The sequence below is a fragment of the Colius striatus genome, chromosome 2 (genome assembly GCF_028858725.1).
Source record: "Colius striatus isolate bColStr4 chromosome 2, bColStr4.1.hap1, whole genome shotgun sequence".
In the NCBI taxonomy this organism is placed as follows: Eukaryota; Metazoa; Chordata; class Aves; order Coliiformes; family Coliidae; genus Colius; species Colius striatus.
Window position 1 is genome coordinate 51,800,429 of NC_084760.1, and position 14,330 is coordinate 51,814,758.

The following is a 14,330-nucleotide window of genomic DNA, read 5'->3' on the forward strand; positions in this document are numbered from 1 at the left end:
AATCTCTTCAAAATATGGATGTTTCATATTTTGCCTGAGTCTTGATCGATAACCATGACATTTTCACAGAAGCGTTAACCTTCTAAAGTAGTGACCACTGCTGCTGGCAGGGAGATTATTTTGAAAGTTGTTAGAGTGAATCAGGTAGGGATCACAAGGACATTGGCAGAATCAAATTCATCATACCACAGTCTTTTTCTGCAGTCACAGAGGCAAAGACTGTGACAGCCTCTGCTGATGTTTCTTTTTCTGTCTCACAAGACATTCACTCCAGGGAGAGCTGTGGATCACTGTGCACCATGAGAGAGAACTTTGATGTAAAGTTGAATGGAGTCAAAACCGAACTGAAAGCAAGCTACATATAAACTAAAAAGACTCAGGTAGTTTGGTCAACATCAGCTCCTAAACCATGCCAGTTTTAATAGGGATCTCAGAACAGCAGGTAATCTTATTTACCATATGCTAAGCATGGTGTAGCAGATGGACGATGGTGTTCTAGTTTTTTCTTGTGCTTTCCTTTCACTTGTCAATTCAAGCCCTGGGAAAAAGGCCTATATCCAGATTGATAACACATGGATGTTCTCTAAGGACTTGACACTTTAATTGATGCACTGTTGCAGGAAAAAAGTGAAAATCCTTTCTCTAGAAATGAAAGTGCAGTTAGTGATAGCTGGTAGTTCTGAAGATGGGTTTATTATGTCTGCCTCAAAGTTACCAGAAGGTAAATCAGGCTTTAAAGAACAGATTAGACAGAGCTGATCACTGTGCTATGTAATAGCACATGTAAAACGTCTCCTCAATGAAACCCATAAACAAAGGAAAAATCAACTTATAGGTAGCATGATGGTTAACCTGGGTATCTTGCACTTTCAGTAAGATGTATGAGATGCATGAGCCTTCAGTGACAAAATTAAAGCCCTATAAGGCAGTCTGAGAGTTTACACAGTTTTTTTTCCTTCATGAAGTAAATCTTACGCGATAGACTCTAAATAGTGACACTGAAGTAGAAGACTAACAGCATTATAGTCCATGGTAAACAGCAGACTGACTGACTACTCCACAGTAGACAGCAGGTGTCCTTAGAGTTGACAAGAACAATAACAAAAGATGTCTGAGATCAATATTAAAATTCTCTTTAAAGCATTTCTCTGAAGTCCTTTTCTCTGAAAAGAAGCTCTTTAAAAAAAAAAAAACAACCAGAATTTGCTCTATTTCTGCAGTCTCTTATAAATCTGAGGACCAAGTCTGCTCAGGGATCTCTAGTAAGTTTGAAATAGTAGGATAAGTATGTTTTGAAGGAAATTAGTAAAATGAACAATACCATTTTTTAAGTAAATTAGGAAAGAAAATACCATTACCATATCATTACATTCATTGTCAGATTTTGAAGATTCTACCCAAATTACTCTGATTCACTTAAGACATCTTACAAATTGATAACATTGGAGAATTTAGAGTGCAGCCCAGGAGCACCCAGTCAGTGGGTTCAAGGGGTTTCTAATTAACTACACAGAAGAGGAAGGCACTCAGTGCTGCTACATCTGAAGACTGCTCTCTCTCATTGGAAACATCAAACAACTACAAATCATGGAAACCGGTAAATGTCTTCATGCTTTCCTTTTCTTTATGTCCTGCCCAAGGTGTTGGCTGATCATGGTTCGAAAAGACTTTTGCTCTGATCTGTACAGTTTTATTGATGTTACTCATATTTTTAGGACAGCTAAGCCTTCTGCTTGCATACTAAACTGCAGCAGATCCATGTGGAAGGAGCTGGTAAGCACGAGAGTCAGTGCAAAGGAGAGGGAAGGAACATATTGTATGGGAAGGAAGATTAGGACCTTGGCAGGCATCAGGTGAGTTGACTTAAACGACTGTGGAATGTTAGGTTGCTTCTACAAATCTGTTTTCCAAAGTTATTTTTACACAGAAAAGAAATACCATTTAATCTCATTTGAAATGAAAGCAAAGACATCAGTTGCTATAACATTGAACTCCTGACCTCTTCTTAATGAACATTTGTGAACTTCCTGTTTACTCCAGGCTTCTCAGTCATTATACCAAAACCAGCAGTGCTGATTTGTAAGGCTGTCATTAGCAAACAGTGCTTCTGGATGATCCTTGCTTGAGTATTAGCTGCTTTAGGAGAAGCTGGGCCTTGAACGTTTTCAAGTGTTCATTAAAAAGTTCCTTCCAGTGATGCCTCTGTCTTTGGCCTTCTCCAAGGAAGCAGATAATTCATTTCAGTTATATGCTGTTGCTGGAATGATCTCTAGCCCTGATAAAGTTTCAGTGAGATATATCAGTTAAACTGTAAGCCAGCATCTTTTGCTAGAGCATTCAATCCAGCTGCATGGGAGACAAACGAGCTGCATATACAAAATCATGTCTGCAAAATAACTAGATGCAATGACTTCAGCCTGGGATTGAGGTACAGCAGTTTAACAATAAATTTATTGCATCAAACTGAAAAAATCTGTAAACAAAATTGTGGAACTTAGAAAACCTCAGACTCATGAAATTTCTGAGCTTAGAACCTTAGACAGATGCACAAACATTTAAGTAGTAGTCTCATCTGTTAGGAAAGTGCCATTTGAAAAGTTCACGCAAAGTAGCAAAATAGGTCCCAGTAATTTTATAGAGGCTTTATTTTCTCAATGTTGCTAACATTTGATTGATTACAGTAAAATAGATCAAGCTTGCTAAATAAAGATTTCAACAAGTCTCATTAGTATCAAGGAGCCTGAGGACTGGAGGAAGGACAATGTTGCTCCAGTCTTCAAAAAGGGCAAGAAGGACCATCCAGGCCATTCAGCCTCACTTCCATCTCTGGAAAAGTGATGGAACAGCTCAACTTGGATGCCATCTCAAAGCACATTAAGAAAATTATGGCTATTAGGGGGAATCAACACTGATTCACCAAGGGGAATTCTTGTTTGACCAATCTGATAGCCTTCTATGAGGGCATAGCTGTCTGGCTAGATGAGGGGAGAGCAGTGAATGTCATCTGTGTTGATTTCAGCAAGGCTTTTGACACTGTCTCCCATAACATCCTCATCAGAAAGCTCAGGCAGTGTGACTTGGTTGAGTTAATGAGGTGGATCAAGAACTGTCTGAATGGCAGAACCCAGAGGGTGGTGATCAATGGCACAGAATCGAGTTGGAAACCTGTGGCCAATGGGATTCCACAGGGATTGGTTCTGGAGTCAATCTTGTTCAACATCTTCATCAATGACCTTGTTGAGGGGACAGTGTATTCTCAGCAAGTTCGCTGATGACACCAAACTGGGACGACTGGCTAATTCACCAGAAGGCTGTGCTGCCATTCAGCAGGATCTCGACCGGCTTCAGAGTTGGGCAGAGAGGAACCTCGTGAGGTTCAACAAGGGCAAGTGCAGAGTCTTGCATCTGGGAAGGAACAACCCCATGCACCAGTACAGGCTGGGGGTTGAACTGCTGGACAGCAACTCTGTAGAGAGAGACCTGGGAGTCCTGATTGATAATAAACTAAAAATGAGCCAACAACGTGCCCTCATGGCCAAGAAGGCCAATGGCATCCTGGGGTGCATCACGAAGAGTGTGGCCAGCAGGTTGAGAGAGGTTCTTCTCCCTCTTTCCTCTGCCCTGGTGTGGCCTCATCTGGAGTCCTGTGTCCAGTTTTGGACTCCCCAGCTTAGGAGAGACAGAGAATTGCTAGAGAGTCCAGCACAGGGCTACCAAGGTAATCAGGTAACTGGAGCACCTTTCTTAGGAGGAAAGACTGTGGGACTTGGGGTTGTTGACCCTGGAAAAGACTGACGAAGGATGTCATTAATACTTACAAGTATTTAAAAGGTCCATGTCAAGAGGATGGGGTGGCACTTTTTTCTGTAGTGTCCAGTGACAGGACAAAGGGTAGTGGACAAAAGCTGGAACACAGAAAGTTTCGCTTATATGTGAGGAAGATTTTCACAGGATCACAGAATCGTTGAGGTTGGAAGGGGAGCTCAACCCCTTGCTCAACAAAGGCCATCCTGAGCCAGTTGTCCAGTACTGTGTCCAGATGGCTTTTGAATATCTCCAAAGATGGAGACTCTTCAATCTCTCTGGGCAACCTGTGCCCGTGTTTAATCAGCCTTACAGAAAAAGTGTCTCCTTATGTTCATATGGCGCCCTCTGTGTTTTAGTTTGTGCTCATGGCTTCTTAAACATCTTAGATTACTATAATAAAATATGTTGCTAAAAACATCTCTCTTGCATCTTTAAATATCATGTGAAAAAAAAAAAAGCCTTAAAATAGGGCAAACGCATTTTCACCACACTTATTCTGTTTTCCTCAGGAAAAGGCAGTATAGTGGATCAATGGTAAATTAATCACCAGTCTCCAAATGTCAGTCCTATATCTACCTATATACTGTTTTTTGAAAACATAATTTCAAATTAATCTCTGATATATTATTATACTGTAAATTGTTGTTCTAGCTCTTTAGACAGCTGGGACAATCTGATAAAAATTCACAGAAATATTAGCAGTTGTAATCCAAACATTTATCAGTGCTGTGAAGCCTGCAATTTTATGGTACAGAAAATATGAAAGATGTGTTGCCTTTAGAGAACTTAAATGCCACAAGTTAACAGCTGCAACTTCATATAGTTGTGCATCACTCTGCAGTCATAAACTCAAGCTATGAACGTTGTTCCCAGTCTGAACACTCACGATCAATTTGAATAGAAATGATTCACTCAGGGTTTGGGAAGCAAAGCAAAGAGGCTGAAATGAATTATTCACAAATTGCTCTTGAAGAGGTAAATACTATAAGGTCAGAACTTCTCAAACCGGTTATGAATATTGCAGTGAAATCCCCATTAACCTAGGAGTGTTCTTCAGCTAGTGTGTTGGATCTATGTAAGAGCAGTTTTGAAATTTTCTCTTCACTAGATAGTGTCAAAGGGACTTGAGGATGTCACACTGAAAGTTCAGCAAAAGTGAATCAGTCTCCTGCTCTTTTAAGCTTCTTAATATATTGCAATGCCTCTGAATCCTCTTCCTTCTCCTGATATTCCTGACTATTCCTCTATGCTTTTTGAACCAGATTTATCTAACATATCACCTAAATTTATCAGTGTATCTCCAAAATTGCAAATTATGAACTGGAGTTAAGCCAGCTGATTTTAACGGGAATGTGCATAGTCACATAGATCATAGTCTCTGTGATTTTTCTGATCAATGCAGAGAGGTATTATTTTCAAATGGATATTTCATGCTTAGAGGTAGCTTTGGCCTAATTTGTCCCTCTCATTGAAAATATATCTCAGTCTTCAGTTATACTTTGTAGCCAGGACTATGTGAAGACAGTAAGTGTCACCCAAAGACTGGAATCCATTTACTCACCTGGAATCGGTATACTTGCCTGAAGATGAAAACATTAAACTGGATAAAAGCTCCTCATTGAACACTCTTTAGGTGAGTTATATGTCTTAGCCTTTATGTCTAGATATGAGTGGGATAAGTGGCTCTCATACAAGAAAATAGTGAGTAGTATTGTAGGTACTGTGGAAAATTTCACATATGTTCTACTGTGTTGTGCTGGCAAGGCTCCAAAGCAGCATGGAGAAAGGGCACATTGCTCACAGTGTTAGAACATATGATACAGCAAGACAAGAAGCAATCTCTCATGGAAAACCCCCACTTTTTAAAGAAAACCAATGCTTCCAAATCACTAAGCAAGATAAACAGCACACAGGGAAAACCTGATCTTATTGTAATCTGAACCACCAGCTACACTGCTACCTTAGCTCAGAATATTCAGATGTTCTGGTTACCTTCCAAAATCCATGTCCCCATCTTTAAATGTTGTTTTTGAAGTGGTTGGTTTTTCTTTTTGTTTTCTTTTTTCTGATTTTAAAAGACAGTTTTTCAGTAGCTTTTACTTTTTTTGCTTATGAAACTTTAAGAGCCATATCATGTATAAAGTATGAAGATACTAACTTCTTGAGTTAATTTCTTGTCACTTACTGAGTGGAAACATGAGCTATAAGTTTACACCAATAATAACCACATTGTGATTGGTTGTTTGGAGCAGGTGCATATATTACTAGATAAAAACAGAAGTATCACATTTGTTTTCTTTGACTTCTGAAACATCACCAGCTTTCGGGGATGAAATCTCTGTAACTCTTCTAGTCTTGTTTGCCTGTCTGTCATTTTGATTTTAATGGCAGCTCTGCTTTTTTAGTTTACCTGGTTACAGTAGGCTTTTACAGTCATTCTTTAGCCTCACGGGCTACCGCAACTGAATTAATTATAGCAAAGTGCTGCAACAGAACAGCAATAATGGTCTTTGAGATGTGCATTACACCAGAATCCCAGGTGGATGTGTTTTTTAATAAACTTGGCTTCATTGTGTGCATCAGTTTTTTCAACTGTCTAGAAACCAAGTTTGTGCATGCAGCTCTCTCTCACACACTTAAAAGTTATCTGCCTGGGCTAAGGGACCACACTGATGTACATCAAGCAAAAAGGTGAAAAGCAGTTGCACATATAGGTAATTTTAATCCATTCCATTTTTAAATACCACAATAGATTTGATTTTCACAATAAATTAAATAGCCATATTCAGTTTACAAAATAGAATTACTTAGTGTGAAACCAGTATTTACAAACATTGTACACTATGTACACGATGTTTAGCTTTGTCGACACACAAGCATAGAAGAAAAAATTATTTGACCTTTTTTTGACATGTGATTGACATGCTACTAGTGACACTATGGTCCATACAATAAAACAATAGTGCAAACTCACCACAGGAACTCTGAAACAGTGTAGTTTGTATGAGATAAGATATTAATTTCAAATAATAAGAAAATAGTAGTATTCACTTTCCTTGTAAAAATTCAGCACTGTGTTTAAAGTGTCAGTATTCCTTTAGCAATATACATACCAAATATAGGCCGAAGATTATGCTTTCTCACAGCTTCACAGACTTTTGACATGAACTTTTATGGTATAAACTAACATTCTGTTTAGATCAGTAAGTATGTGACATAAACACTTCACAAAGCGAGAGGAACACTGACCCTTTTAACGGTGTCTGACTGCTTCCCTATATTTTAAAAGATGCAACTATGCTGATGATAAATTTATGTTAGTTACTACTCTGTAGAAAAAATTGATCACACCGTATATTTGGTCACACACTGCATATGTACACGTATGCATGAAAAAAGTTACTTTGATAGCCGTGTCTATGAAAAGTGCATATTTTAGCAGAGACATTTATTGCATGTCTCAGGTGCAACAAAAAGTGTTGTATGAAGTTTATCTTAGGGCCAGTTAAATGTCCTCCCAGTGATCTGATAAAATTTTTGATTAAAAGGATGAAAGAACTTGCGCAATTTGGTAATGACAGAGGTATCCACCTCTGGATGGATGCGTCCCTTGCTACCCGCCAGGCACTTGTTAAAGACAATGTTAAACCGCAAGCAGTAAAATCCTCTGGTGGCATTGAAGTATAAATTGTACTGACTTATCCTTGGAGGAAGATTTAGGAACTTCTCGACCAGCTGGAGTTCTGGCAGTGGTTCTGTGATGAGCCGGTCTCCATCCACGATATGAAACTGCTCAATAGGGAAATATTTTAACCATCTCTCCAGATGTTTTGTGTAGATGCTGGTTCTCACCGCTTTATACTTAGTGTTCACTTCACAGGTATTAGGATCTATAGCTAGCTTCTCAAATTTGTAGTAAGTTTTGTTCTTTCTTTCCTTACCTTCCAGCACCTGAGTGTAATCAGAAATAGCTCTTGTGGTAGGTTCCCTGACAATGATCAATAATTTGATAGATGAGTTCATTTTGTAAATCCTTTCAGGTACTTCCTCAGTGATAAAATATGCAGGGCTTTTCTCAATTGTTATTTGATGAGGGTAAGAAAAAGGCATTTTTTTCCGGTACCACTCAATCCCCTTGGCATAGTTCTCATCATTGTCAAAGAAGTGAATCTCTTGAGAAGCTTTGACCACTGCTGGGTGAAGGTTCAGCATCTCCAGTAGTGCCCGGGTGCCTCCTTTCCTCACCCCAATGATAATGGCCTTGGGAAGCTGCTGAACCAGATTGTGCAGTCGAATTTGTTCCTTGGTGGCATTGCCCTTTCGGAATTCGTGGAGCAGCCCTCGCTTGAACTGCAGGGCTCGCAGCGGGATATCGTCCTGGCCGCGGGGTCCAAATCGACCATCGATGGGGCAGAGGGGCTGCAATCTGCAAGCAAAATAAGTGGCATTTGTAAAAGTGGCTAGCTCTTAAAGCAAGTTTTCTGTATAAGCAATCATGCTCTTGGAAACCTTTTGCAATGTAATGTGATGTGTCCATCTTTCAACTTTTATTTTATTCTGCCAATGATTAAATTGTTTCTAAATTATTTGATCATTGATTCTGGAATTCTGCTGTGATTTAGTTGAGTAACTCCTAACTCCACCCTTCTGCTCTTTGAAAGCACAGGCACTATAATTACTGTTCTCAGGGCTTCTTGAACCTTGTCTTGCCTCTCATATTCCTCATTACTTTGTGATTGCTTAGGCAGTTATTAAGGCATTCTAAGATGAATTTTATTTGGTCATTTTGACCTGAAAATCCAGTTAATTTAAGTTATCTCTTTCCAACACTTTTCCTATTCTAGCCCGAATTCTTTCCTGTACATCCTATTAGGTTGACTTTATTAAACGCTGATCCAGAGTTGGCCTTTTTAGCAAAATGGATGAAAAACAGCTTTCTGGGCATCATCTTTCAATATTTTCCCTCCTCTTTAGAATACATCGACTGTTTTTGCTGTGAATCAGAAAGACCAAGGTTCTGAATCAGATATGATTAACAAGGTACAGAAAGCACAGCAAGAAAAATTTTTAAAAATGCATTTATTGCCTCATTACATTGTTTTCTTATCATCATTTACGTACCTTCCCACTGAACATTTTGTGCCTTACCGTTTCTTCTTTTTCCTCGCCATTTTTGTGACATATTCACCCGCAATTATTTTATATTTTATGCTTTTCTAATGCCTCCTTCTTGCATTTGATGTCACTGAATGCAAGAAATGATTCACTAAGAAAAGTGTTAACATTTTGCTACGATAGAACCTTGAATAAGCCCTCATCTCTACTCCCAGATCAGCATTTTGGTCACTGTACAGGCCAATATTGCACTGGAGATGAAATTGGTGTGTAGAGAGAACTTACAAAGTCCTATAGAAATATGTCATTAATAATTTTGCAGAGCTATGCTCTCCAAAATTAAGGCTATATAAGAACAAAGGTTACCTAGGAAATTTTAATGTGAGCTCACTGTGAATATATATTATGATATGGTTCTTAAATTACATGGCCACATGCTATTATTTTTCACAGGACCCCTGCCTCATCCAGTATACCAGATGGGCAATGCTCATTAATAGCTGTTTAGGTATTCAGTATTTGGTCTGCTTTCTCAGCATGTGTCCTCTCACTCATTTACCGTATATTATTCAAACCCTGCTTTCAAGACAGAGTTATTTATTTCTTTATGTCCTTTCCATCCATCATTGCTTGTTAGGGTCTCTAATTTGACACTGATGCTAGGACAATGAATGGTTGGGACAAAGTAAGTTTGATCCCACTGGCTGACCCACTAGCTGTTTCCTTGATTATCCAGATGCTGAGAGATACATCCCGTCTAGACAGAGCTGGAGAAACAACCCAGATGACATTGCTGGGTTAGCATGAGCTCTAGCTAAGTCCTGCAGACTAATTAGAAGGTCTGATGAGAGATGAGTTATTGTTATTTCTTTTCTCAAGTTTCTAGGCTCTTCTTTTCTTTTGTTCTCTGCCATATACTGTACAAGAGCCTGACTTGGTGGCAAAGACTGAGTCATTGAAATGCTGATGCAAACCTGCCAATTTAAAACAAAATAAATGAAGTAGAAAGCAATGTCTTGGCTTTACAGTAGTACACTGCGGTCAGACTGTGGTGTGGCTGGTAAGCCAGTCTTTCCACACCAGCAAACTGGCAGTTAAAAGCATAAGAAACAGAAGCTACAATTGCTCTCTGTTCTTCCTTCTCCTTCTGTGTATTTGTTATTTGTTGTCAAGCAAAGAGGATTCCTCAACAGCAATTCCAGACCTATCTCAACTAATTTTATCTTTTTTTGCTCAAAATGACAGTTAGCACTGCCTTCAGTGTAACACAACAGCTTGTCAAACAGGGTGGTTTCCTTTAAAAGTAAATAAATACTCAAGATATCCTCTAGCCTAAGGGAAAAGATTGGATGTTTTTAAATGTCCTTCCTCAAAATTTTATGGTTCAGTTTTTTTACTCTTTCCTCTTTATTCTCCTTTCTCTAAACAATAAAAAAATTGTCTTTTAAAAGATCTTGACGGTGGTATTAAGCAGGCTGTCAGATCTTGGTAGTTGAATTCCCAGGTGTAACTATTTACTGTTACATTGCAAGATGTTAATATTTTTTATTCTCTGAGTAATTTTTTTCCATTAAAATAACAGTCCTTTGCAAAGAATGAGAATGTGACATTTATTATATAACTGAAGTTACTCTCCCAAAACAGGCAATTTGTCAAACCACTACAGTAAAACTCCACAAATATTCTTCTCGAGAAAACTCACCATAAACCAATTCATCTCAGAGAACTGCATTTAACAAATTTCAAACCAAATAAAATAAGGCTGGTCAATCATAATGACAAATAGCAACTGTCTCTCCTGATCCAGAATACTTGCTAATTTTCTTCCAAGGGAGATGTCACAGTGGCAAAAGATTATAAGGCTGATTCCAGTAGGAGCATTTGAGAGCATGGAAATCAGGTAGCGGGCCTTCCCAAAACTGCCAGGCATACATACAGTCTGTTTGAGCTTCACCTGTGAAGCAGCTTCATGTGCTCAGGATCTGAAAGATGGTGGTTTCCCATGGAGACAAGTACTCAGTTTATTGGACTTTATGAGTCAATGAATCAGATATGCTAGTGGCAATTTCCCTTCAGGTCTAAGAAAACTCAAAACATTCCTATTGAAGAGATTACTAATTGTAGGCCATTCCCAGCTCTCTTGATCAAATTAGATGAGTATAAATTAAGTACAAATGAATTAGATTTTTTCCTGAACAATTAGTTATTTCAAAGTCTACTGAAGTCTCTCAGTGTCCTTTTACTGACGGATTCGACAAATATGGATTATGCTCTAGTGCTGAGACAGAAGAACTTTTCCAGTTAATTCATCTGTCTCTCATCTGTTCTAGTGATTCTTTCTCTCTCTTTTTCCTAACAAGTCCAAATAAAGGATTGCTTTTATAGCAGTGTGGCATTTTTTGCAGTGGATAATGCAAGAGAATGAAACTGGATTTTACTGCCATTGGCAACATTATACATGAAACCAGTGAAATTCACTGCCACAGGAGGTCACCAAGTCAAATACTGTGGTGAGATAATTTTATAGCCATCAGTAAATTCTGTAGATGTGTAAGTGTAGATAATAGCACAAGGTTAATTAGATTTCATGCCTCTGGACATAAAATATAATTTTGCAGAGACCAGTAAGGATTTCTGCCTCCATTTACAGAATCACATTAGTCTCAGTGAAGTTTTCACCTCTGAAGCATCAGAGATGCTTTCAACCACCACGGGAAAGAACATATAAATTCTAGGGCTTAATTTGCAATGCACTTGGTTCTAGATGAGTGCCTATACTGTCTATGATGGCATAACTGGCTGGCTAGATGAGAGAAGATCAGTAAATGTCATCTGCCTTGAGTTCAGCAAGGCTTTTGACGTCATCTCCCATTACATCCCCATAGGAAAGCTCAGCCAGTGTGGTTGGAAGGGTGAACAGTGAGGTGGATCGAGAACTGGCCGAGTGACAGAGCCCAGAGGGTGGTGATCAGTGGCACAGAATCGAGTTGGAGGCCTGTGGCCAGTGGAGTTCCACAGGGATCAGTTCTGGGGTCAGTCTTGTTCAACATCTTCATTAACGACCTTGATGAGGGGACAGAGTGATGACACCAAAGTGGAAGGACTGGCTGATTCACCAGAAGGCTGTGCTGCTGTTCAGCGAAATCTCAAACAGCTTGAGAGTTACGCGGAGAAAAACTTCATGAGGTTGAACAAGGACAAGTGCAGAGTCCTGCGTCTGGGGAGGAACAACCCCATGCACCAGTACAGGCTGGGGACTGACCTGCTGGAGAGCAGGTTTGCAGAGAGAGACCTGGACATCCTGGTGGACAGCAAACTAAACATGAGCCAGCAATGTGCCCTCATAAACAAGAAGGCCAGTGGCATCCTGGGATGCACCAAGAAGAGTGTGGCCAGCAGGTCAAGGGAGGTTCTGCTCCCCCTCTACTCTACCCTCTGGAGTCCTGTGTCCAGTTCTGGGCTCCCCAGCTCAAGAAGGACAGGGAACTGCTGGAGAGAGTCCAGCACAGGGCCACCAAGGTGATCAGGTAACTGGAGCATCTTAGGAGGAAAGGCTGTGGGACCTGGGGTTGTTGAGTCTGCGAAAGACTGAGGAGGGATCTCATTAACACGAGTATTTAGAAAAAGTATGTCAAGAGGTTGGGGCTGTACATTTTTCTGTTATCTCAAGTGACAGGAAAAGGGGTAATAGACAAAAGCTGGAACACAAAAAGTTCCATTTAAACATAAGGAAAATTTTTCCTGTGAGAGTGAGGGAGCCTTGGCCCTGGCTGCCCAGAGAGGGTGTGAAGTCTCCTCCTCTGAAGATTTTCAAAACCCACCTGGATGCGTTCCTGAGTGATCTAGTTGATGTGGACCTGCTTTAGCAGGGGGAGTGGATTAGATGATCTGTAGAGATCCCTTCAAACCCCTACCATTCTATGATTCTAGATTCTATGGGATCCCTCTTTTTCTGGATTGAAGTAGCTCACGTGGAGCTCAACATTACCTAGCTATGGACACTAGGTAGGTTTGTTTTCAATTTCCTTTCCATGTATTCCATATTCATATGGTGTTGTGTCTCAATTTTGAACACAACTGATATTTCTCATAATTTAGAAGAAAGATACTAATATAGCATTAGCACTGGAAACTGTCTACTGACTTCTAAAAATCTTGCAGTATTGTTTCATTCATTCTTTTGAAACAGCTTTTTTTTATTCTATGTGTAGCACCTACCAGAGCAATCCCAGGCCATTTTGAAAGTGACAAAAACAACAGTGTGAGTGCAGGTAGCACTACCGTTACACTGTCAATAAGCAGACAAAATAACCCAAGCAAAAGTGCCAAATACTCTTTGATTTCCTATGCTGGATTTTCTACCACTCTCCAGGAAACCGCTTACAGAGAAAACCCACTTATTTAGCACATTCAGCTCCAGAAAATACTGGCTAATTAACATAGTTAAAATTCTCAAACCCTGAAGCAATCTTTCAAGTGAAATAGTATTCAAAACTTGATGAGCTACTCTGCAGGCTCATACTTAATTTTAACTACCGCTGTAGCACATTAATTGCTTGCTCATAAATTTAGAAAAGACGATATATAAATACATCATAACTGTTTTGCTGAAACTAGAGGTCAACACACAGATGCACACAGACAAAAATGAGCTACTGTAATGACATTTTTATTGGATGCTGTTTTATTTCTTCTCTGAAAACAAGTGTCAATGTGCTTAGAATACAAATGGGCAGACAGAAATACTTTGACGAGGATGACTCGTGACCTTATTTTCCTCCTCTGTTCTCCAAAGGGAAGGAAAGAACAATGAAAATCACTACTAGAACAGACAATCTTTCTGTCTTTATATAAATAAGTAGATATTAAAAAAATAAAAAGAAAGAAATCAAACCCTTGAAGCAAAAACTCAGACAAATTAGGACAATCATTTATAATTAAGAGAGCAGCTACTTAATAACTTACCTATCCAAGCTCCCAACTCTGGCAACTAGATATAGGAGACTTCCAATAGCAAGGCTGCCTAGCACAAAGAGCTTCTGTCTCAGCAACGCCTGCTGTTTGAATAGCATGGCCCTCCATCAATCTTCAGGACTTCTTCAGTCTGTAGAGACAAGAACACATAAAGCACTCATCAGAAAGCAATATGCAGGATAATGTTTAATCAGTTGTTGTATGTGATTAAGACGCAAAATCTTTTCAAACTGCAAAATAAGTAGTTCAAACTTTTCTTGTTTGCTACTATTTTTCTGTCCTACATGGTAACACCAGGCAATGTATCTGGAAGTGACAGTTCAGCTATACCTGCAATTACTAGGGCTGTCTTAGAGCCACACTGTGAGTCTTGACTGTAAAAAAGCTTGTATTGTAATAGTTAAATATATTTAAACTTTAAGCCCTTCAGAATT

The 14,330-nt window shown here is 39.3% G+C and overlaps 1 protein-coding gene across 1 annotated transcript; it reads right to left on the reverse strand.

The window, feature by feature from the left end:
* Window positions 1–7,302: 7,302 nt before the first annotated feature.
* HS3ST5 (heparan sulfate-glucosamine 3-sulfotransferase 5) lies at window positions 7,303–13,994 on the reverse strand. Its single transcript, XM_010203457.2, has 2 exons — window positions 13,888–13,994; window positions 7,303–8,233 (listed from the first exon to the last, which is right to left on the reverse strand). Exons 1-2 carry the CDS (start codon window positions 13,992–13,994, stop codon window positions 7,303–7,305), a joined length of 1,038 nt encoding a protein of 345 aa, XP_010201759.2.
* Between the last annotated feature and the right edge of the window lie 336 nt (window positions 13,995–14,330).